Source organism: Notamacropus eugenii, chromosome 4, assembly GCF_028372415.1.
Source record: "Notamacropus eugenii isolate mMacEug1 chromosome 4, mMacEug1.pri_v2, whole genome shotgun sequence".
Lineage (NCBI taxonomy): Eukaryota > Metazoa > Chordata > Mammalia > Diprotodontia > Macropodidae > Notamacropus > Notamacropus eugenii.
In genome coordinates this window covers 284,279,084-284,304,285 of record NC_092875.1, presented here as the reverse complement: position 1 = coordinate 284,304,285, position 25,202 = coordinate 284,279,084, and the positions used below count along the sequence as shown (strand labels likewise).

Here is a 25,202-nt window from a genome sequence, read left to right as displayed (position 1 = left end):
ATCCCTTAATCTCCTAGAATTAAGTACTAGAATTACTGACTATACAATAGATTAACATTGACATCAGTAATAAAATAAAGACATGCATAATGGATAACTTAACAGTATTTTCATTGTGAGAATAAGCACAGCCAGAATTAATTGAAATTCTTACAATTGCTGCTTCTCATGACTTTGAGAACATTTCATAACCTTAGGGTTATTCCTGAGTCAACCTTTTTCTTCACCCTTCTCCATTCACCAATAAGTTGACAAATCTTGATGATCCTACTGCCACCATATCTTTTGCATGTGTCCCCTCTTCTCCATCTGTGTGGCAACTACCCCACTTGAGATTATGATCACCCTTTACCTGGAATATTACAGTAACCTCCTTTCTCTTTCCCTCCCATCTCTCCTGCCCCAGTCCATCCTCCACATAGCAGCTGGTCATCTTCCCAAAGTACAGTCTGATCATATCACTCCTCTATTGAAGATCCTCCAGTGACTTCCTCTTCTCTTGCCTCTAGAATAAAATACAAACTTTTGTTTGTCTTCACAATCTTAATTTAGCCTTTGCTTACCATCTTATTGGACATTATTGCCCTTCATGTGCCCGCTGTTTCCTGTAAAGAACATTCTATCTTTTATCTCCATGTCTTTCTACATATCATAAACGCAATAAGAATGGTATCCACTGTCTTATATTTATCATGTAGATGGTCTGTCAAGTTCACAGATAAGACTGAATGCTGCCCTTCAGATTCTGTTCAAAACCCAAGTTCTCTCCCTGATCCCTCCTGCCCCCATCAATACTCTCTCACTCCTTAAATTATCGTATCATATTTATTTGTATATGTTATATCCTTACAGTATAATGTAAGATCCTTGGGGTTACAGATTATTTTCTTTTTGTTTCCTCAGTTCCTCACATGATATTTTGCCCATAAGCAATTATTAAATTGTAAGGAATCTGTTGAATTTATCTGTACTCAGTTGTGATACTTCACTGTATAGTGGCTTTTCTTGAACTTTTTTGAAGTGATTCCGTGCTCATTGCTGTCTCTTATCTTTCACAAACACTTTTAGTGCCTTTTACCAGTCAATGGCTCTACCAATCCTTTTGACTCACGTTGCTTAAACTGTCAATTCAAAACTGCACTTGTAGCTCTATACTAGCTATACCCAAACTTTGGCATTTGGTTTTTTTCTTCCCTTAAATGCCTAAATGATGTGTTCTGTTTTGTGGGGTCTATAGGCAGAAAGACAGGAGGCACACATTTAATTTCACTACATTTTCATAGGGAAAACTTAAGGGATGAGCCACAGAATCTGAGGGTTCATTGGGATTATATTTTGAAAACCTACCTCACTCTGACTAAGATGATGGGACGTGGAGCCATATGGCTTTTTCTTTTCACCTCCCAAACAGAACTTAGTGTTGAATCCTTTGTAAAGAATCTCTTGTGTCAGCTTTCTTCCTTCATATCTGTCAAACAGATTACTTTACTTTTCTTCTACTCGTTTTTACCTACTGCTTCTCCCAGATAGAAGGTGGAGATGGTAGAGCAGAAGATATATGTCCATAGGGCAGAAGCGCTAGGTTTCTTGCTTTTCTAAATGCCTTAATTACAGAACTGCATAAGATCCTAAACTGATTTTTAAGGAAAGTGATTCCTCCCACCCCTTAAACTACACACTGATCAAAGTTGCATCCAAAGATTAATTTGCATATGGCTTGTTGAAGGTGTTTTTCCTACATATGTACAAGTATAGTACATTATAGTTTATGAATCACAGTGGAAAAATGCCCAAACCCCTTACAACATGAGCAGTCTCTTTACTATTTTATTCCAACAAAAATGTCTTTTCTATAAAGTGCGGTTTCTTCTTGGCTTACTTAGCTTCAAACAGAAGTTGCCCTATGGGAGGGCCATCCTAACGCCTATGTATGTGCTTTCCAGGATTGCTGTCTCTGCGCTTAGCACAGGTTCCAAAGCCACAAAAGAAAAAAGATCTGACTGCATAGAATCAGCAAATTTGGAATTTTCTTTGCTATTGGTACCACTATGCTTCACAGTTCTCCTATTTTTATAACTTTGGGGTTGTTTGTTCTTTATTCTCTCTTATCACTCATGTCAATTTTTTTTTGCCCAGTATGATCCATAATTTCCCCTTCCACAATTTCTATCCCGGTCACCCCTCCTCTTTGTTCTCACTACCCTGGCAGTCCTCAAACTCTTCTGGACTATTGCAATAACCTTCCAATAAGTCTTCCCCTCTCCACTATTCCCTTCTACTCCCCTCCAATCTATTTTTCCCATTTTTTTCTCACCATACGTTACTGTTGACTATCTTCTTCTGAGAGTCATAGAATTTCAGACCTGGGAAAGGCCTTGGAATAATTCATATAAAAAGATACCATTAACTGTTTATAAGTCGGTTCTTTCCTCCTGAAACCAGTCACAACATTTTGAACATCATCCATTCTCCCTTATTTCCATTCTCTTTCTGGTTCCTGTAATTCATTTTTTAGGTAACCTGATTGATATGTATCTATAGAACAGAATTTTTTTTTCTTTGTTCAAACCCAGCTGATTAACAATGGAAATCAAGATTGTAGTATTGGCATTATTAGTGGCATGCACTATGTGCAAAAATACTTTAAACTTTAAGCTTGTGCATATGTAGGAAAAACACCTTCGGCAAACTTGTGTAAATCATGTTTGCAAGGTTAAGATGCTGCTGAAAGTTATTGCCCTTACAACCTCTAGTAGCTTATGATCAGAGGGTTTGTCATTCAACTTTAAAGTACTGTGCACATTCTCTGTCTTTGGGTTGTCATCTCTTGGGTTTTGATTTTGATAAATAATATCTCTTCAGTGGTACTAGATTATTTTTGTGATACCCCTCTAGGCTCTGGAGATTTGTTTGTCCATTAGTTTGGGGTTGATGAAATGTAGGTTTATAATTTGGCTGACCTGTTTTGTGCTATGGGCATTGATCTTCATAGGTCCGTTACCAAAGCATTTTGTTGGTAGTTTCCCATTACCATTCAGCGTCCCTAGAATTAAATGAGTTGTAATTTTTATAATTAAACATTTCTGAATCCAATGGTTGATCAAATGCCAGAGACTATAATTTAATGGAATTAATATCTCTTCCATCAAGTCAAATCAAAGCATAGCTATGAAAATAAATTATCACCTGAACATCTTAGATAATGCAAATTCATTTGTGTCCCTTGGTTTCATTTAGTGAATGAATTTAACAAATAGAAGCAACCTTAAATTATCTGTGTGTAGGTAATAACACCCTTTGCGAATTATCTGGTCACATATTTCATTCTCAGCTGACTTCCCTTCACCATCCATTCAACATGCTTCTGAGATGTCTCTTCTTTCTGTAAGCTGATGTTTATACACAAAATATATACCAATAAATCATTAGTATGTACTTAATGAAGAAAATACATTTGGTATAAAATCATTTATTGCATTGAAAGCCAAATGCCAATGAATTTTAAAACAATCTTTTGTTTGGGAATATCTGCATCACTACCATATGAAAGTTGATTATATTTTTTTTTGATCATCCAACTTCCAGAGTCCAATGAATAGCCCCAGAAAAGTCCCTGAAATTGACTTAGTGATTTGTGAGTTTAAGATTTGGAGAGTTTAAATTGAAAGGTTATTATCATCATAGGTGATCATCATCATTATTGTCATAGCTGACATTTACATATTACATTCGGCTTTTCAGAGCTCTTTACATGAATTATTTCATTTGGTCATAGTATTTAGAGCTGGGAGGGAACTTTGAGATCACCTAGTAGTCCTGAAATTTATAAAACAGGAAAATTGAGGTTTAGAAAATTTATATAACATGTTCTACAAGTAACAAAGCTAGTTTGATTCCAGGTCCTCTTATTCCAGATCCAGTGTTCTTTCAGCTGTGTTGTGCCTGAAAATTAATTATTTTTAAACCTTTTAAGTTATTGTAGTGAAATATAACTGAGTCCTCCTTTCCCCTCAATATTACCCAGATAACATTTTAGTATAGCAGTCCCTACTGTAGTGGCAAGAAATGAAAGGATGGAATTTAAAATCTATAGATCATTTTTTTAATTTAGTTTATTTGGGCCAGTCATTTCAATACCACCACCCCACAGCTTCAAACATTTGCCTGTTAACAAACAGCTTGATGTTTGCAGATTTCATCGCTTAACATAGCCACTGCTCAATCCAGTGGAAGTGATAGAGAGCATCGAAATCACCAGAGATTAGGAGGCAGCAGGGATACAGAGAGAGAAAGGAAAGGGCCTAGATAAACAGAGAGTTTACTGCTTGAATTCAAGAATGGCTTGTAGCTTTAAAAATCACTAGTTAGCTTTCATGCTGAAAAGCCCATTTGTTCCTATCACTTTTCTCCTCTCTGGACAAAGAGAACATGGACATATAGCCTAAAGGCTGCAGCAGATACACTGCAACTATGTCGAAGTCACACAGACTCAGCCAGTCAATTCCATGGAAAAAGAAATTTATGGGTAACCTGGTTGTTTGGGCATTATGAAGACAAAAATTACCATGAAAATATAACTTCCAAATCTGTTATGTCTCTGTAAAACCTGACCTGCCTTGAGTTATTTTGGCCCTTGAACATACACACACACACACACACACGTACACATGGCACATAGTTATGAATGTTTTGTATGTAAAGTAGTGTGTTATTTATGAAAATATTAAAACTTTAAAAGTCAACCATTAATTCACAGATCCTAGAGTTAGGTGGTGCTAGATATCGTCAGCCTTATTTCTAGTACAGATCCCAAGACGAAGAGGAAAGAATTCTTGTGAAGACTATTTCATTCAAGAAACAAAATCAGGATGTCTGTTTCCCATTCATTTTTTAAGACCATACAACTATTATGAATATCAAGAAGAAGCAATATAACCCTCATCTGAAAAAACAAACTGTCTTCACCTAGAGTAGTAACACAAACTCTGAGATCTTCCCTCCAAAGGAAAGTGATGGTATGCTTTTGTGATCATTAGAAAAGAGATCAAGGTTCATCAAAGGCACACTAATTTTCAGAGATTGAAGGATATCACTCCTTTGCATTGAAAGGAAAGTTGATACTGAAGGATAGACTCGTTACTGGAGATTAAATTTAAGTCTGATGGATGCTGATGCTAATTATTTAAATTAAAATAACACTGCAATCTCTTTGACAATGCAGAGAATCAGCAATATTATGGGTGGAACCAGGAGAATTAGTTGGTTTAGGTTCCAGTTTCTGTAGAATTAATGACTTGCTGAATGATCTTGGGCTAATTATTTAATCTTTCTTTGCCTCAGTTTTGACATATTAAAATTAATATGCTATATACAGATATGGATACATAGTATTTTCCAATTGCTAATTCATGGGGTTTCATGAGGATTAATTAAAAATATATAGATATAGGCTATGGGGTGGTAAGGTCCTATAAACATCCAAGGTTGTATTAATAATAATTAGCATTTAAGGTTTATGAAATGCTTTACAAATATTATCTCATTTGGGCCTCAAAAAACCCTAGAAGTAAGTTCTAGTATTATCCTCACTACACAGGTAAGAAAACTGAGTTAGAGAAAGTAACTTGCCCATAATCACACAGCTAAGAAGTATCTGAAACTGAATTTGAACTTAGGTCTTCCTGACCCCAGATTGAGCACTCTATGTGCTGTATCACTTAACAATCTCAGTTATCCTTTGATATTTTTTATCAAAATGTATAGAGTATAGGGTGTGTCCCAGGAAGGCTAGCTTTTTTGTGAGAGTGACCAATCCCATTTCAGGGCTGCTCTTCCACTTTTGGTGTCTACCTTCACCCAACTCTCACCTCTGGCTCCAAGAAGCTGTAACATGCACAGCAGCCACATCTGGGTAAACCATTTCGGCAGGGGCTAAATTGGGTTGAGGGTAACTGAGGAGTCTCAAACCCACAGGTGAGTTAGGGAAGTGTTTAACCCGAGCATGTGCAAACTTCCTCTGTGGAATGAGTAGATGAGAACAATTTATTCCAATGACCATAAAGGCAACTGAAGAAAGCTGTGGAGCACTTAGAGCTTGGTTAACCATTGAAGATGCCAAGGCCATCTGCTGCATCCCAGGCCATCACCAGTCTTCTTGACTTTTTTCTTTTTTCTTGCCACTGGATGTCAATGATTCTGGAAGAAGCAATGAAGCCAACATCTTCCTGCAACTCTGCCTCACTTCAGTCCAATTTATGCACAAGTTGAAAGAAATCATTCATACCATTTTTCAGTTTTTACCTACTTCAACGTCCTGTGGTGACAGGCAAGCACCAGAGGAGCAGGGTCAGACACACTGGGAACTGCAGTCATAATCCTGCACACAAACAGCCCAGACCATAGGGTCATCTTCTCACTGGACTGAAGCAGCAGTGGAATTCAGCAGCCCTCTGAAGTGTCTGAGCAGCCTTTATGAAGGACCACAGTTTACCGGTTGGCATGAAGAAGGGGCTAGAAAAGGTGCTCTAAAATTGTCTACTTCATCACCTAACCCTGGCCTACCATGGCAGGTGGGGATCCTACCTTGTAGTTGAAACATACACAAAAAATATACAAATCTTTTGCAAAGATGATTCCATTAACCATCAATACATGGAATGTGCTCACATTTGCAGACAACACAAAATCCAGTAGATTTGAAAGAAGAGCAGCTCTTGTGAGGAAAGTCAACAGTATCATATCCAAACAGTAGCCCTGAATGAAACAAGGCTGGCAGATGAAGGCCAACTTACTGAAATTGGAGCTGGAAAATACATTTTTTTCTGGAGTTATCACAGTGATAGGGAACATCACGAAGCTAGCATAGGCTTTGCAATCAAAACTAATCTAGTCAACAGTCTGTATGCCTACCAAAAGGAGTGGATGACAGGCTCATGACAATGTAATTGTCACACTTTCAGGAAAGCACCACATCACCATCATCTGTTGTATGCCCCTACCATGACAAACCCCGATGAGGTCAAAGAAAAAATTCTGGAGACCCTTATCATCAATATGCCAAAAGAAGATAAGTGTATAATTCTGGGTGACTTTAATGCCAAAGCAGGTAGTAGACTAGCAGACATCAGGAAATCCTTAGGAGGAAACAGCAACAGCAATGGTCACTTGCTACTGAAGACTTATGCATGTCATAAACTTCTCATCACCTACCCTGTTTTCTGTTTACCTAAATGCAATAAAACTTTGTGGATGTATCCCTGCAGCAAACATTGGAATTTAATAGACCATGTCATTGTAAGGAGAGAGACAGACAAGATGTGAGAGTGACAAAGGTGATGTGTAGTGCAGAATTCTGAACTCATCATAGACTTATCCTCTTCAAGCTGAATATTAGCATTCAGTACAAGCAGTGGGTCCCAAAGCAAGAAGACTACTAGAAGACTTAATGTCAACAAAGTAGAGAGCTTCTCTGAGTCAGGACAGTTCATTGTTAACTTAAAGGGAAAGCTGAGTCAATACGTGATTGGCAACAGTGGAACAGAAAAGGAGTGGACAGCTTTCAGAGATTTGGTGTATAGCACTGCATTTACTCATCTGGATCAGAACACTCGTGAACATCAAGATTAGTTTGACAGAAATGCTGAATGAAAAAATGAGAACTCCACATGATTTACCAGCAGGATGGTTCATCTATCTCTAAGAAGGCTGCATTTAACTTGATCAAAAGTAAAGTGCAAGCAAAGCTTAGAGAGATGCAGGATTCTTGGCTCAGTAAGAAGGCAGATGAATTTCAGTTTTATGCTGATAGTAACAATTCATAGCACTTTTATGATACTCTAAAGCTATTTATGGGCCAAAGTTACTTCTCAAGTGCTCAGTACTAATGGGGGCCACAGTGATTATCAGTGATCCTGGAGAGATGGGCTGAACACTTCCATCATCTTCTTGATAGATCATCATCAATCAATGCTATAGTCATTAACCGTGTACCTTAGGTTGAATTCAGTCCCTCTGTACACAAACTTCCAACTGAGAAGGGATTTTTAAATGACATTTGCCTCCTCTTATTTGGCAAAATGCTTGATGCTGATTCTGTTCCAGTTGAGATTAATTAGCCAGGAGGTTCACTGCTCATATAAAAGCTGACTGAAATTTTCTGGTTTATATGGCAAGAGGGGTTATCCCCCAGGAGTTCAAGGATGTCTCCATTATCCATCTCTTCAGAGGCAAAGGAAATAGATTGCCCGATGACCATCACAAAGTGATCTCTTTCTTAGTCGTTGCCAGCATGATTCTTGCCATAGTTCTCCTTAAAGGCTGATCCTTCACCTGGAAGATGGTCATATAATTGAGAGCCAGTGTGGCTTCAGAAAGGGCTGAAGAATAGTTGATATGGTGCTTGCTGGGAAAAATCTGAGGTCCCTTCCAGTCCTGAATGCATATAGTACTTTTTTCCAACCATATTTCCCATTGTCCTTTCTCCTATCCGTAAATGCCCTCTCTTATGACCTGCATGGTACATTGGGAAAAAAAATCAATGGTTTTGAAGTCAGAAGACACCAATTCAATTCTTACCTGGGCCTTAGTTTGACTGGAATTAAATGAAGGATTTGGTCTGGATGGTCTCAGCGTTCCTTTTCAGCTTTAAGTCTATGATCCTATGCAATTATGCAAGGGATCATATACAATTGATCCTTCTCTCCCCAACAGTGTCCTACCAACAAAATGGTAGACATCTTGTTGAATAAGAGAGGAAGGGAAAGGCAGAATGTGGCAAGTGAAGTACAAAGTATTTCATGTGAGGCCTGAGAAATAAGGAAAGCTAATTTCTAATAGGAGGACCAAGGAATGCTTTGTGGAAGAGGGGGTATGTGAGCTGGGTTGTATTCATACTGACTATTGCTTCTACCATTGTTTGACCTTTGGAAATGATATTCAGTATTGTTTGCTTTGTACCTTTACATGTAATGCTTTGTTTTTGTATTTCTAAGTACATAAGGAGAGACTATCTTACCTACCATGAAATTAAATCAGCCTTTAATTCAGTTGATTTCCTAATGGAGTCAGTTTTCCCCCCAAGGGACAAAAGCTGTCTTTTATGATCTGCAAAGTAACAGACCCTTTTTTGTTATTTAGTGAAAGTTATCAAAAATCATTCATCAGTCATACCACTGGGACCCTGGAAAGTAACATTTTCATTTGAGGTTTTTTTAATTTGTTCTCTGTATGGTAAATATTGTGTTGTCACCAGATACCAATCACACAACACTAGTGGATTTGTAAGATTATAAGATGGAGGGGAAATGAAGGTTAAGCACAGGTCACAATAGAGATTACTTATGGTAATGAATTATATAATTTTTTAGACAGATCTGGATTAATGTTCATCCTGGAAAGAGATTACTGTTTGTCCAATTCTGGTCTTAAACATTAAGCAGAATGTTCAGGTTTTCTACATGAAGCTTATGGTGCTAAGCGACTTGTGATTTATTGTGTACAAAGGAAGCGAATGACCCAGTAGGCACCTGCTACAAATGATACACAGGGAAGTGTTTCAAGGGAGAGAACTTTTGCCATGGAACTATGACTCGGTGTTACAAGGGCTTCTGTCTCATAGTGGGACATTAAAAAGAAGTTCTGTTGACAAAACTTTAGTAATTGATTACTAAGTGTTAGAAATATTCCCAGAACAGACAGCATTGTCAAGGTTTGCCTGCCTAAATCATAATTGCCACAGTTCCTTCTCTGAGAAGGGTATTAAAAGCATAATTTCTTGCCTTAGTGAATTCTCCCATAGCAATAGGTCCAAGATGAGCACCAGTTCTCCAGAGATCTTAATGGGGCTAAAAGATATTAGGGTTAATTCTATGGAAACCTGTAGTATATGGAACCTAAATGTTTTGGCATGGCCTTTTAGTATTTATGCCAGTTGACCTTTAGCTTCTGATGGCAGCTTTTCTTGAAATCAGAATCTCTGCTTTGACCAAATGAAACATTTACTCAAACCTGCATATTACCTGCTCACGGGCATCTCTCAGTTTTATTCATGGTATGCTGCTTATCTAGAATACCCTACACTCCTATCCCTAGTTGACTTTTCTGCCAAGTGATCAAAAATTTTTTTAAAAAATCATAATCTGTTTGTTTAGTTGAAGATGTTTTAGGGATCAATTGAGGTAGTTTAGTGTAGCAGAAAGCCTACTGGATGTAAAGGCCAAAAACTTGGGTGTGAGTCATGGCTGTACCACCACCTGCCTTTGTAGCCCTGGGCAAGTTACTTGAACTCTTTGACCCTTAAGATGTGCATGTGTAAAATGAGAGATTTGGATCAGAAGCCCTGTAAAATCCTGTCTAGCTTGAAATCTGTAGTCCAGTCTCCGTATTTTAAATATGAAGAAATTGATAGCCAGAGGAGTGAGGCCCTTGCCCTAAAGTTAGCCATGATGCTCCCTCCCTTCCTGAGCAGGCTCACCTTTCCAAATGAGCTCTTCCCTTATCTGGGCTCTCAACTAAAGTGTCTCTCAAATATTTAGGCCTACCCTTATTCTAACATACCAAGAAATTTTCAATTGATTCCCATTTACATTTTATAAGTGAAGAAAAAGAGGAGCAGAGAGGAAAAATGACTTTTCTGACCAAGATCACAGAAGTAGCTCATGCCGATGTCCACCTTTGAACCACCAGTTAGCTGTACTCCCAGCCCTGAGGACTTTTACTTTCCTGCCTTTCAGGTTTTGAAAGCAGTATTTTTAAGCTCATAATCAAGTAGTATGATGTAATGGAGAGGCCTCTGTACTGAGTCAAAAGAGCTGAATTTTTCTTGCTTTGCTACTAATTCAACCACCATCACAATCAAGAAAATCACTTTCCCCACCAGGCCATATAGAATCATAAATCTAGAGCGGAAAGGGATCTCAGAGGACATCAGGTCCAAACATATCATTTTACTGATGAGGAAACTGATGGTTGGAGAACTTAAGTGATTTTCCAAAGGTCACATGTGTAATAAGCCTCACAGGGAGGATTTGAACACAATTATCTGGTTCCAGAATCAATACTCTTGCCCCTGTGTCATGCTGCCTCAATTTCCCCAACTTTAATTGAAGGGATTAGATTAGATAATCTATAAGGCCCTTTCTGGCTCAATAGATAGAAGTATTTGTGTATGTGTGTGTGTGTGTGTGTGTGTGTATGTGTGTGTGTGTATCTTTCAAGCTAATTTTATATACATATGTTTCATTCAGAAAATATGTATTCAGAAAAGCCAGTGGACCAGTAATATAGCAGGAACAAGGGATAAGAGCTTAATGGCTGAGGTCTTCCTTGCTTCCCAACTTCAGATTCAGTCAAAGGGTGGCACTTGAGGACCTAGAGGACCACATGTGGCCTTGAGGCTACAGCTTCCCCACCCTTGGAGAAGAAGATCTCCAGTGCACCGGGGAGATCCTGTACTGAGGATTAATGGAAGAGACATGGACAAGAATTGTATAGTTGAAAAGACATGAATGGGAGCACCCACATTTACAGAATTCCAGTTATGGGCAAAGCACTGTTTTTATGATACAGACTCTGACTTCAAGGAACTTATGATCTAATTGGAAATTTAGTACCTATGCATCATATGAAAACCAGCAGGACAAGTCAATTGTTCATAAACTCATAGCATTTAGAAGTGAAGGGGACTTTAGAAATCACCTGGTCAAACACATTACCTTGGACAAACTGTTTCATCTCTCTGGGTTGTAGCTTTCTCATCAGTAAAATGAATGTTTTGGTTCAATGACTTCTAAGTTTTTTTAATCTAGCTCTAAATTTGTGATCCTATTTTTCTTTTTATAGATAAGGAAACTGAAACCCAGAAAAATTTCAACGATTTAATGTAGCCTGGAGCAAGGAAATCATTTTGTTTTTCCTATCACTTCATTGTCCCATTCACCACAGCAGGTTTTCAGTCCTTTGCATCCCTCTTTGAACTTCCCATAGTTCTCCCTCCAAACACCCTCTCAAGTCTTCCTATTTCTCACTCAAAAAAACCTAGGTCATTTGCCTTTTTTTCATTTCTTTTCCTACTCTTCTCATACCACTCAGATGCCTTCCACCACCTTCAGCCTTATCTCCTATGAAGGGACCCTTTTCTTCCCAGGGCAAACCACTTTCTTGCACAAAAAATCTATTCCACTCCATCAATAGAATGCCCTCTCTAGCATCCCTTCTCCATCACTTATCTTCGTTCTCTCTGTGTCTACTGGATGTTTACCTACTGCCTGTAATCACATCCATGTTTCTCCTAGTCTCAAAAAAAACCCCTCACTTCATTCATCCCCATGAGCTGTCATATTATATTTCTCTTCTTTTTTTGTGACTAAAATCCTTTAAAAGGCCATCTACAATTGGTGTCACCAAAGCTTTGCTCTCATCTTTTCTCTTGATTTTTTGAAGTTTGGATTCTGACCTTATCTTTCAACTGAAACTTCTTTCTTCAAAGTTATTAATGATCTTTTTTTTTTTTTAGATCTTTTTTTTTAATTTTATTTTTTATTTTTATTTTTTAATGTTTAACAATCACTGCCATACAATTGCGATTTTATCCCCCCCACCTGCCCCCCACTACCCCCCTCCCTCCCCACGACTGCATACAATTCTGTATAGATTCTACATATACTTTCCTATTGAGTATATTTTCACTATAGTCATGCTATGTAGTCAGACTGAGATAAATGAAAGAAATCGTATAACAAATCAGAACATGATACACAAACACATACACATACACAAACATGATCTGCTACATTGTGTGAGTGACTTCCATATTTCTCTCTCTGAGTGTGGAAGGCATTTTGCCTTGAGATCCACCATTGGGATTTTTTTTTTTTTCTAAGAAGTTCTTGTGTTACTACAAAAATCTAAGTCTACCAGAAAAAACTCTCACACACTGTGGTCGTTGCTGTGCATAAAGTTCTCCTGGTTCTGCTCCTTTCACTCAGCATCAGGTCATATAAGTCCTTCCAGGCCTCTCTGAAGTCTTCTTGTTCATCATTTCTTATGGCACAATAGTACTCCATTACATTCATATACCATAATTTATTCAGCCATTCCCCAATTGATGGACATCCCCTTGACTTCCAGTTTTTGGCAACTACATAGAGTGCTGCTATAAATATTTTTGTACATGTGGGACCCTTTCCCATTTTTATGATCTCTTGGGGATATAGTCCTAGTAGTGATATTGCTGGGTCAAAGGGTATGCACATTTTTGTAGCCCTTTGGGCATAGTTCCAAATTGCTTTCCAGAATGGTTGGATGCGCTCGCAGCTCCACCAACAATGAATTAGTGTTCCAACTCTCCCACATCCTCTCCAGCATTTATCATTTTCTTGTTCTGTCATGTTTGCCAATCTTATAGGTGTGATGTGGTACCTCAGAGTTGTTTTGATTTGCATCTCTCTAACCAATAGTGATTTAGAGCATTTTTTCATATGATTATAGATAGCTTTAATTTCTTCCTCTGAAAATTGCCTGTTCATATCCTTTGACCATTTATCAATTGGGGAATGACTATTAATGATCTTTTAATTGCCAAATCTAATGGCTTTTCTTAATCTTTATTCTTCTTGACTTCTCTGTAGCCTTTAATGTTGTCAGTCACCTTCTTCTCCTTAATACTTTCTTCTCTCTAGGTTTTTGTCACAGTTTTCTCCTGTTTCCCCTTCTACTTGTCTAACTCTTCCTTCTTTGTCTACTTTTCTGAACCTTCATCCAGATAGTTCCCACTAACACTTGGTGTCCCCGAGAGCTCTATGTTGGGCCTTCTTCTCTTCTGCATCTATACAGTTTTGCTTAGTGATCTCCCGTACTTCTAAAGATTCAATTATCATTTTTATGAAGATAATTCTCAGATCTGTTTATCCAACTCATAACCACACTTGACTTCTTTTATCTTCAACTGTTTATTCAGTATCTCAATTTGGATGACCCATACATATCTTTAATTTAGCTTGTCCAAAACTAAACTCACATTTGCCTCAAAACCTTCCCTTGCTCCAAACTTCCCTATTTCTGTCAAGGACATCATCATGGTCTTAGTTACCTAGGGTCATGACCTAAATGTCAACCTCAATTCCTCAGTCTCACTTCCCAAATCCAATCAGTTTCCAAATTTTGATGTTTCTATCATCATAACATCTTCATAACATGCTCTCTCTCCATCTCTGACACTGCTACCATATTAGTACAAGGCTTATCATTTCACACCTGGACTATTGCAATAACTGGGATTCAACCCAGGTCTTCTGACTCCAAGTCTCATATTCTTTCTGCCACACCACACTTCAGAGGGGAGAGAGAGAGATTCCTGTGAGCTGAAGTGGTGTGAGTTTTCGCAGAGGAAGTGTGGTTGGACCTGAGATGTGAGGATTGATGGGATTTAGATAAGCAGAGAGGAACAAGGAGTGACTTTTATGTATGAGTATTATAAGTATAATTGCAGAGGAAAGAATGTTCATGGCATGCTCAAAGACCAAGTCCTTTGGTAGAAGTAGAAGGCTTAAGCTGAGTAAGAATGTAGAATCATACTGGAGAAGTAGTCCAACATTGGATTGGAGAGATCCTAAAATGCTGTCTTAAGATGGTTTTTGCTGTATTCTTTAAAAGGTTAAAACAACCTCTCTAAATATATATTATCCTAAAATGTCACTTATCTTTAAGTCCCATTTGTGATTAGGATAAATTTGTGATGGACTACTAGTAAAGAATATTATTTTTTATTAATTTTAAGCAAGTATGCATCTTGGATGGAGAAAAAGATTTCTAAAAGTACTGTGGGGCAATAAATATGTTTTATTGATCCACAAGGCTGATTAAAGTAGTGTTGGTATGTATGTCATTCTATTAAAGTAAAATCTTTCTCTACTAGGGCTTCTAAAGTCTGAACCCAAATATTTTTCTCAGCTGTATTTCTGAAATCGTAGTTTTGTAATCTGCATCATTCAGCGTTTGATTTTCTAAATTTAAGGGAAAGAAATACCTAAAGAGTTATCTCTATATTTTTCAGATATTCTGTATATTTTGCTTCTTCTCAGATCTTTGCTCCTACATAAATTTGTGCTTTAGATGACAACTTTCAAAAGCTATAGCATGTGCATCAGAAAGTTGGAGGTAAATAAATTGTCAGCAGTGGAACAAAATAAAACCTGGACTTCTACCACTCATGGTTTTTATAAGTCTCTATAAAAAGTCAGATATAATTGCTAGTTCATGCAAAGAGTGGAATGTGTGCCTATCATTTTCAATAGTGATAAGAAGTGTTTAGGAGGTTGGAATCAGAGGCATTAAACTGCCTAAGTATTTTCTTTTGGGACATAAGTATATGTATGTATGCGTGTATATATGTACACACATACATATACATTACATATACACACATATATACATGCACACACATATATACACACACTCACCATATGTGTATCCCTACATATGCATATATATTGCCCCATTTTCACTCTATACTGTCAGGTGGACTTCTATGAGTCATTATGGTCACCTCTATCCTCTTAAAAGAAGTGAAAAATAGAAATGAAGCCAAATTTCTGTTATCAGTCTTGTGTGGGTTGTAAGATGAACTACTGCTACATTTTTACTGCAACATGCATGGCTGTGACATAGTGTTTAACAGTGGTAAGCTTATTTCATCTTAACTAAACACGTCTGAAACAAACAGCGACTCTCCCGTCTTTGTAATAGTAAAATGGCTTTCTGATGTGATCCTCTGGACTTGAAGCATTAAGTTAATTTTCCTCTGGATCTCTGAGCTGCAACCTTTCTTCCCCCTGCAGAAACCCTGTGAGGAATACAGCTTTTGACCGAATGACAGAGCGTGGAGGGTGAGATAAGATGCATTAAATTAGAATATGACAAAAAAGCCTATTTAAATATTTGTCACAATGGCATGTTCAACTCAGGAAGTGAAGGCAAGCCAATGTAGAAACCTAATATTTTGAAGAGAAATTTGGTAAACCACCCAGATCATTTTCACACTTTGAAAAGGTAAAATTGAAGGTTTGACATGAACAAATGTAGTTTCTGAATTAGGGATTCTTTTTTATAATTTTGAATACAATCTCCTTTTGGTTACTTTTATTTTACATGGACATTTAGTATTAGAAAGTTCTCCATCTTGTGTCATAATATTATTAAAACAAGCATGGTTACAAATGATAACAAATGGTTCTATTTGGGAAAATCAAAAAGATGGGAAGGTGAAAGGAAAGGATACTATTAATAAATTTATATTTCTAAATATTTCCTTTCTTGTTTTCCTTTCCCTTTTGGGGAAGACTGTAGTATAGTTGAAGAAACTTGAAGTTCAGAGTCTTGGACTTCGGTCCTAGCTCTGGCATTTACTAGCAATCTTAACTTCTTTGGTTAAAATACCTTCAACTTCTCTTAGTGCAGTATAAATCTAAGCTGTCATTTTAGTATGACATTGTTAGTGACCATAAAAAAATTCTGAAGAATAGTGAAGGTGCAATTTAAATCACAAGATGATGTCTCCAATTAAAGCAGAAAATATATTAATTTTTTTTAAAAGACAGTAAAGTGACACTTTGTTCCTGCATTTTAATCATGGGAACACACTATATGATTCTTTTTTTTTTTTTTTTGAAGAGAGGGATGTATAAAAACCAGATAGTTATCTTTTTTAAGTTGTATTTTACTATGATGGGACAGAGAGCACCAGTCTCTGATGGGGTTAATCTAGCTACATAAATTTCCATGCTGTGTATGATAGTAGTAAAGCTTGTGATCCCTTGATCTTTGATTAGATCTGAGCTAGTAAATATCTTGTGATTAATCAAAATGGGTTGTTCTGCATGTAGTATAAGTCACCTTCACAGATGGGCTAGAGCATCAGAGTTCTTCATGAATATTTGTTTTAATCCATTCCAGACCAGACTTGCTTTGTGTTTCTGTATTTAAATCGGATTTAGTCAGCCAAACGACAGTACTTGGAAGAAATTGTAACTTGAGGCTTTGAATAGTAGGGTAGGAGGTTGAAAAGGAAGAAATATTTTTATTCTCCATGGTTATTTTATGTAATGTTTCATATGTGAAAATGTAGATTCATAGACTTCTTAGTCAAATTTAAAATATAGGTCCATCAATACTTTTCTTTTATGCTGACCATGTTTTCATAATTAGAGAAAAATTTTTGTACAGCATCCATGAAGCCACATATTAGTGAAAACAGCAGGTATTTTATAGGTTGAATTGTTCCTTTTTTTTTAGTGGCATAAGCAGCTCTGCTTTAACATACTTTAAACCCAGGATGAGTGTTTTTTTCTTCCTCTGATCTAGTCAATTACATTTTGTTAATAAGCTGATTTCTTTTGATAGGCAAAATATTAGGCATCAGAGAATAAAAACACTGCAAGATATCTGTAGCTATATCTCCACAGAATAATTTTGACCATTCCCATTGAACTGCTCAGTCAATTGATTAAGACAGCCTTTTTGATGCAATTTACAAATAGATTGACCGAAGTGACAATAAAGGAAGTATGATGTGGTGGAATAAACTACTGAGCTGGAGAGAGTCAGATGTGGGTTCAATTTTGGCTTTGTCACCACCTGAGTGACTTTAGGCAAGCCACTGAATAAGCCTAAGCAATCCATCTTCTCATCTATAGTATAGGAAGCATGTTAAATTTCCTGTAAGGACCTTTCTACATCTCGCATTCTTTGATTGAACAATTTGTTCAAAAGTTGTATACGTAAATATAGCTTGAACTCAAAACCTTTGTCTTAATTTTCTATTGTCATCCTCCAGTGCAATGCAGAGAAGTCATAGAGAAAAAGAAAAAAAGAGTAGAACATTGGTTTTCAGATTGAGAGGGTATAGGTGCAAACCCTGCTTAGCTTCTTATTATAAAAATGACAGTAAGAAAGCCATTTCACTTCTGCTCACATGCAGAATGTAGGAGTTATTAGATTAAATAACATCCGTAGTGACTTTAATTTCAAATTCTAAAGTATGTTACTTGTTTTTTGATCATAATTAACTTATTTACATTTAGAAGAATACTAAGCTGGTTAATAAATAATAGGACTTTAAATTCCATTATTTATTATCCCCAAAGTCAACCTTTAAAATATGAGTGAAGTTGACATTTACCTTTCATAATGAAACAAATAGTTATACACATTATGTACAATTAAATCTATGCTCTAGGTGCCATATGCATAAATAAGGTTATTGGACTGAATTAATAATATCATAGCAACTGCTCAAGAAAAGAAAAATCAAGTCAGTCAGTCATTGATTTTGGTCTATATAATGTTAGATCAACAAACATTTTTGAGTAAACTGAGACAATCAGTTTAATTTCTGTTTAGTTTGTTTAGGCTGTTTAGTAACAGGTGTGAAAGGTTGTCAGAAGCTGTATTTTAAGTAATTGTATTGTATTACACCAATAAAAAAATTGGTATTGTTTCTGGGTGAGTGTTATTAGACATAGGCAACACCCTCACTAGTGAAACTGTAAACTGGTTTAAAAAGCACAGCCTATTTTCTAGATACTTATTTTATACAATTTTTAATAAATGGTTTTTTGACTCAATTGGAAATGTGTAGGGATTACTGGGAAGGAAGGGAGAAATGGAAGAGAGAAAGGGGAAAATGGGTGGAGTGAAGGAAAAGGACAGAAGGAAGGCAAGAAAAGAAGGGCAGAAGAAGGGAAGGGAAGAAGAAATGAAGAAAGGGAAGAGAGAAAGAAGGATAAAAAGATGGGAGGAGGAAAGAGATGGAAAGAATGAAGGAAATAAGCATTTATTAAGCATCTGCTATATGCTAGGCACTGTATCAAGTGCTTTTCAAATATCTCATTTGATCCTCAAAACAGCCCTATAAGGTAGGTGCTATTATCCCCATTTTTCAGGTGAAGAAACTGAGATGTAGGTTAATCAACTTGCCCAGTAAAGTAATTTGAAGCATTAAGTTTATTTTAAGCATCTGAAGGCAGATTTGAATTCAGGTCTTCCTGACTCCAGGCCCAGCATTCTAGCCACCATGCCAGCTAGCCCATAATCTTAAAATTAGAGTCAGTGAGTTTTGTAAATCCAACGTATTCACTGTAGATGTTTCAGCATATGATTGTGGAGGCCTAGATTTAGCTCTGGAAGGACCCTCTGAAGTGAGAAAACCAAGGTTTAGAGAAATGAAGAGAGCTGTCTAAGGCTTTACAGATTCTGAGTCTCTAAGAGCAGAGTCGAGCTCAAATCATTTAACTCCAACTATATTTTTCTATTCATGGCCTGGCATGATGTTACGAAGAGGGTAATGGATGTTGTTGAATAGTATAATTGGAAGGAGCCATTGAAATTGTCCAGCTCATCTGTCAGCTTGTAGATGTGCCTGCCATGCAGGTTGACATGTGATTAATTTGATGTCCCTTGTTTTTCTTATTATTTACATAGGAGACCTGGGGAGCCTCCATTGATAAATGGCTTGATTCCTTTCTTCGGAGTGTCCTATAAAATTGCAAAAAATTCTTTCAAAAGCATCCAAGATTATCAGAAAAAATATGGAGATATATTTACCTTACAAATTAATGGTAAGAATTCTTTTCATTAATGTCTTCTATACTCATTTTATCAATTTTTTAATTATTTCAAAGAAGTTATTTACTACTATGCTTTCATATATAGAGCTCTTGTTAAACACAAACTATAGTATTTTATAGCAATTAGGGAATTGCTTAAAAAATTATACCTGACATATAATTATTGTACCATAAGAAATAATGAGACATTCTGGTCACATGAGCATTGAGATAAGAGGACTATGTATTTTCTCTGATACCCATGATCTTTCAAACCATCAAAAAAGAAATTATGCACCCAAGATAAAGCAACTTAAGCTGTCTCCATGGTTTAGGACACCAAGAATGCAAAAGAACAAACCCAAATAATAATGTTCACTGACCCTGAACTCACTCAGTACCCCTTCTCCATTTGCCACACTACCTGTATGAAGGCTTTACTAGAGGACCTAAGGACATAACACAGTCTTCCAAAAAAACCTGTACTGATATTCTAGTTTCCCTTCCCTCTTTTTAGTATTGTGGAGAACCCCATGCCAGGCTGTGAAAATTTCCCCTGGCTGTGCTAGCCAAGTGACCACAACCTGTCAGGATCAAAAGTCTACCAAGGGCCACAATCCTCTAGCACCAGTCCGTGCCAAATATCTGGCATCAGGCCAAAGGAAGAGAGGGAATGGGGCAGAACACTGTGTGTTGGATGGGGGAAGAGGAAGCATATAAACTCCACTAAGCTTGAAGGAAAGAACATGGAATTCAGTTGGGTCCACTTCTGACCACTCAGAAAGTCAGTTGGGGCAAAGACATAGACTGGTAACCATAAATTGCCCAGCGTGGGAGAAGGCTGAGATGCTTTTAGATCTAGCACTTAAAGAAACCACAGAGGGGAAGGAGTCAGAAAGAGAGTAATAGGAAAATTAATAGGCAGGGGAAGAGACTGAAATTACCAACGATTTTGGGAAGAAAACCCAAAAACCTTGAATATAAACATGAATTAAGAGGAAGAGAGGAAAAGCAGTAACAACAGAAGGAAATATGGTCTCCAGACCTAATGAGTTCAGGCATCTATAAATAAATACTGTAAAACAATGGAAAAGGATACAGTACTTGATAAGAGAGAATACTCTATGGAGTTTGAGAAGAATGGGGAACCATCATTCATTCATGAGTGGTTCAAAAGAGAAATGGCAATTATGAGAGCAGAATTTATGAACTGCAAACAGATTGGAATAAAAATCGAAATATGCAATAGCAGGCCTCATCAAAGAAAGCAAAAAACAGAATAATAGTCAATATTGAGAAAAGGGAAGGATAGTCTAGAGGAGAAGAAAAACAGGAAAAGAAAATACACTCACTCCGCAGGCAAAGCATACTGATCTTGAAGACAGGATGCATAGAGACAATCTAAGGAAAATTGAACTCTCAGAAGAACAACCAGAACATATTTTGAATAGTTATGTGCTAGTAAAACTGAGAACACAAAAATTTCAAAAATACAAAATAAGACCACATAAAGATCTTAAGTAACCCAAGTCTCAGAACAAGAAATAGATTGAATTGTAAAGGAACTACCAAAGAAAAATCTATAGGGGCTGATGAGAATTCTATCAGACTTCTATAATTTAGTACCCATAGTTGATAAATTATTCTCAAATATTAAGAAAGAACTACCCTACCAGAATCTTCTTATGAGAAAAATGTAGTATTAATAGCTAAACCAGGGAAATATAAAACACAGAACAAAAACTATAGATCAATATCATTAATGATTATCAATTTTAAACAAAATCCTATTAAGCAAACTACAGTGATTTATTGAAGTAATCACGCATTAGGATCATATGGGATTCATACCAGGGATTCGAAGATGGTTCGCCATGAGGAAAACAATAAACATAATTAATCACATTAAATACCAAAATCCAAAATGGCAATAGATGGAGAAATCCTTTGTCAAAATTTAATACCCTTTTATGCTAAAATCCTTACAAAGTTTAGGCATAAAAAGACCTTTTTAATATCAGAAAATGCAAACATCTAAAATTAAAAACAAAAAAAAGCTTCATAAGTTTTACAGTTACACTACAACTTTTCCTAGTAAATACAGGAGTGAAATAAAGATGTTCACTTTGCCCACTATTATTTAACGTAGTTCTGAAAATGCTAAGAACAGTAGTAAGTCAAGGAAATGAATTAAAGAATAAGAGATAATTAAAGAAGATATAAAACTATCCCTGCTTGGTGACAATATCATGGTTTACTGAGAAACTCCTAGGGAGTCAGCACTAATTGAGACAATTAGTACCTTCAGCAAAGTTACAGCAAAGCTGCAAAACACATTTTCAAAAATCAATAGCATTTCTATATTATATAACAAATGAAGCAACAATAGAGAAGGAAATTCCATTTCAAAGAACTACAAAATTTTTTTTTAAAATTTGGGCATCTACCTCCCAAAGCACATAAAAGTACAATGTGCTCCTTAAGGAAATAAAAAAAATAATTAAAATATCTGGAGAAAAATTCAGTGCTCATAACTAGCCATCCCAATGTAATAAAATGACAATATTTCCAGAATAAATTTATACATTTGATACTATACTTAATCAAATTACCAAGGGGACAATTTATAGGACTTCATGAAATAAAATCCATTTGGGAAAACAAAAGATCTAGAAAATCAAGAGAAATTATAAAAAGAAGTAAAGACAAAGAGGGCAGTTAGATGGCACAGTGGACAGAGTGCTGGACCTGGGAGTCAGGAAGACTTATCTTCCTGAGTTCTAATTGGCTGCCCTCCAGATTTTCTTTATTATATTCCAAAAAATTTCTTCATTCTGGAAGCTCATTCCAGTCCTGGAATTCACATATTAGCAGCACCTTTCACCCCTGTGTTGGTGAGTGATGGCAATATATATGACAAGGTCACTACCTACATATATTCTCACTGGATCCTGGCTATTTATTACTGTAGTGGTTGATGTATGGATAAGATGTGCCCAAGGATAGGTAGGAGGATGCATTATTTGAAAGTTTAAAAATCTATATGGGGCCTAGAGAATGCAAAGCAAAATTGTCCCTAATTAGAACCTTCCTAAGGAAACCATCCCCAGAGAATGATGATCCTTAATCCCACACTCCAGTGCTATGGGGAAAAATATGAAAAGATATATGTGGAAGTTCAAAAGCCTCAGTGAGCTCAGAGGCATAAGTAGGGGATTGGGAAGGTTAACTGATATGGCCACAGTGTGTTTCACAGAGTACCTGAAATAGGCTTTTTTATGGCTTCTAGGAGCAAGAAAGAAGCTGCCTTCTCTTCTTAGTTCCAAGAAGAGAGGCAGTTATTTAAAATGAAACCCTGTCAAAGTATGTGTATGTGTGTTTGTGTGTTTAAAGGCTGATCACACTACAAGAAAGACATAGGATTTTCGACCTGCTCCATCTCTACCTGAAGCTGTTTTGCTGCTCCTTAAGCATCCTGGTTGACCACCTGCCCCCATATTGATTGCTTACCATATTGATTGAAGATAGTGTGGACATCTGAAGCTGCAGCTGAGAATTCATTAATTCAGGAGATACACTAATGTTAGCATGCCAGTAGCAGGAATTGCAGGTGTTTACAATCACACCCAGCACTTTTGTTTTTAGTTTGAAAAAGAATATGGATTATTATTAAATGACAAGAATCTTTAAAGGCATTACTAGTGTTGGCATCCCCCACCCCATTTCTCTTTTACTCTAGACCACTCAGTTTCTTAAGCATGGTAGGAAGTCATAAGACTCTATGCCTGCCCTTGCATGTGGGGACTAGAAGTGACAGTTCCCAAATCCTTTCTGGAAGACTATCAGGTGACATCTAGGTTGGAACAGGGTTTCTTTATTGTGCCTGGTACTACACTGAGTCAAGATTACTCTGACTATAGATGTAAAAGAAATTCTTTTTGTGGCTGGGAAATCTAGCAAGACAAGTCATCAAATTGTTGACAAACACAAGTAAGGCAAAATCTAGAAGCATTTGATCACTTCGGGTTAATATATAGTTAGCTGCAATGCATGAATGAGCCATGGATGACACTTAATATATTAACTGAAGTTCTGCTTACACAATGACAATACTAATCAACTTTTTTTAAATAACCAAAGTGATTGATTGTCATCAAGTAGATAAAGCAACTGACTAAATGAATTTTTCATTTCTCCAATTGTTGTGCCATTGTATTGACATATTCTTAGTGAAATAAAGAGAAACTCATGAATGTCAGTCTACTTTTGATTATCTTGAAAAAAATCAATTAAAAAAAGCCTCACTTGATTTTTAGTGTCATAAACTCAAATTCTGAGATTCATGCTGAATTTTATGCTGTCTTAGTGGTGTGATGTAAATAATGTTTTGCATGTAGCTGACAGAACTTTCATGATTGAATATGTAGTACTTCCCTATTCTCTTAACCCCATTTATGAATCCAGGTACTGTCAAAAATTTATACTAATATATATTGTCCTAATGATCAATTTGCAAAGTAGTTCATTTGGAAAATTTGAAATGATGACCAGAGTTTCTGCCCTTGCCCCATACCAGTCATGCGATTTCTCCAGTTGTACTTTTCCATGTGATGAGCAAATGATTGTCATCCAAAAAAGTCACAAGGGACATAGATGTCATCTTAATAAAGAAATTAAAAGGCACATCTTTCCATGAGAAACAATGTAAATTTCTGACCTGTCGTAGAAAATAGTTCTCTAATTGGTTTTGTGTGGTGGTGCAGCAGAATCATTTTCCCTAAACGTCACACCAGCGAAGCAGTACTGTACATCATTGTCAACAGTTCGGTGAAATCTTCCTAATAAGAGGATGATTATATAAACGTGATAGTCTCCAAGAGGAAAAAAGTCATTTCTAGATTTCCAATATTCACTCAGCCAACATTTTTCTTGGGAATAAAACAATGCATTGAAGACTCAGCTGAGCAAGAATTTTAAGAAACTATTAAAAGCCACTTTTCATTGACTTTTTTTCTGAGACTATGATCTTTTAACATTAGAATATTATGAAAAATATATGAAAGACATGGAACAGTTAATGATTTGCTACTCTAAAATTTAACAATGACTGGCCTATTAAATAAATAGAACATTTTGCTTTTTTAAGTGAAGTTTAAAACTTCAGGTATTTTATTCAAGATATAATCAATTTTTTTTTTCAAATGAGAGACATCTATCTTTAAACTTAGATGATGATCTAGAGTCTTACCTTAAGTTCATATATATATTTTAAGAGCATCCGTTATTAGATCCCACTCATTCATATATATATTTTAAGAGCATCCGTTATTAGATCCCACTCAAAATCTTTTAAAAACATAATTAGTGTTGTAAAAATAATCTTAGCCCTCATTTGAATACTGATTTCTATATTGCATTTTCATTCATTGACAATTTTCCTATTTTAATCTGTTACAAGAAAAAAAAACTATTCAAAAAACTTTCTTGACCATTCCCATTTATTATTATCTCATCTTTTTTCATTGGAGTTCAGATAAAAGCAGTTTTCAGGAAAGTCATTATGTTGCTACTATTGTTTTATAAAGACAGTGAGGTGGCGTAGTG

General features: G+C 36.4%; 1 protein-coding gene and 1 long non-coding RNA gene across 4 annotated transcripts in view; one reads left to right on the top strand and one right to left on the bottom strand.

Annotated features, from left to right (window-relative positions):
• The window catches only part of CYP7B1 (cytochrome P450 family 7 subfamily B member 1), a 303,286-nt gene that overhangs the window by 198,753 nt on the left and 79,331 nt on the right, over nucleotides 1-25,202 (top strand). For 2 of the 3 annotated variants that reach the window (XM_072604685.1, XM_072604687.1), the window contains exons 2-3: nucleotides 15,834-15,881; nucleotides 19,474-19,610. In XM_072604685.1, the coding sequence (XP_072460786.1) occupies nucleotides 15,834-15,881; nucleotides 19,474-19,610 (185 nt within the window). The remainder of the gene's footprint in view (nucleotides 1-15,833; nucleotides 15,882-19,473; nucleotides 19,611-25,202) is intronic. The other variant, XM_072604686.1, reaches the window with a different exon arrangement.
• Nucleotides 95-10,674, bottom strand: LOC140501286 (uncharacterized). The gene is made up of 3 exons (XR_011966123.1): nucleotides 10,584-10,674; nucleotides 2,961-3,043; nucleotides 95-505 (listed from the first exon to the last, which is right to left on the bottom strand). It is a non-coding gene; the product is annotated as an uncharacterized lncRNA (long non-coding RNA).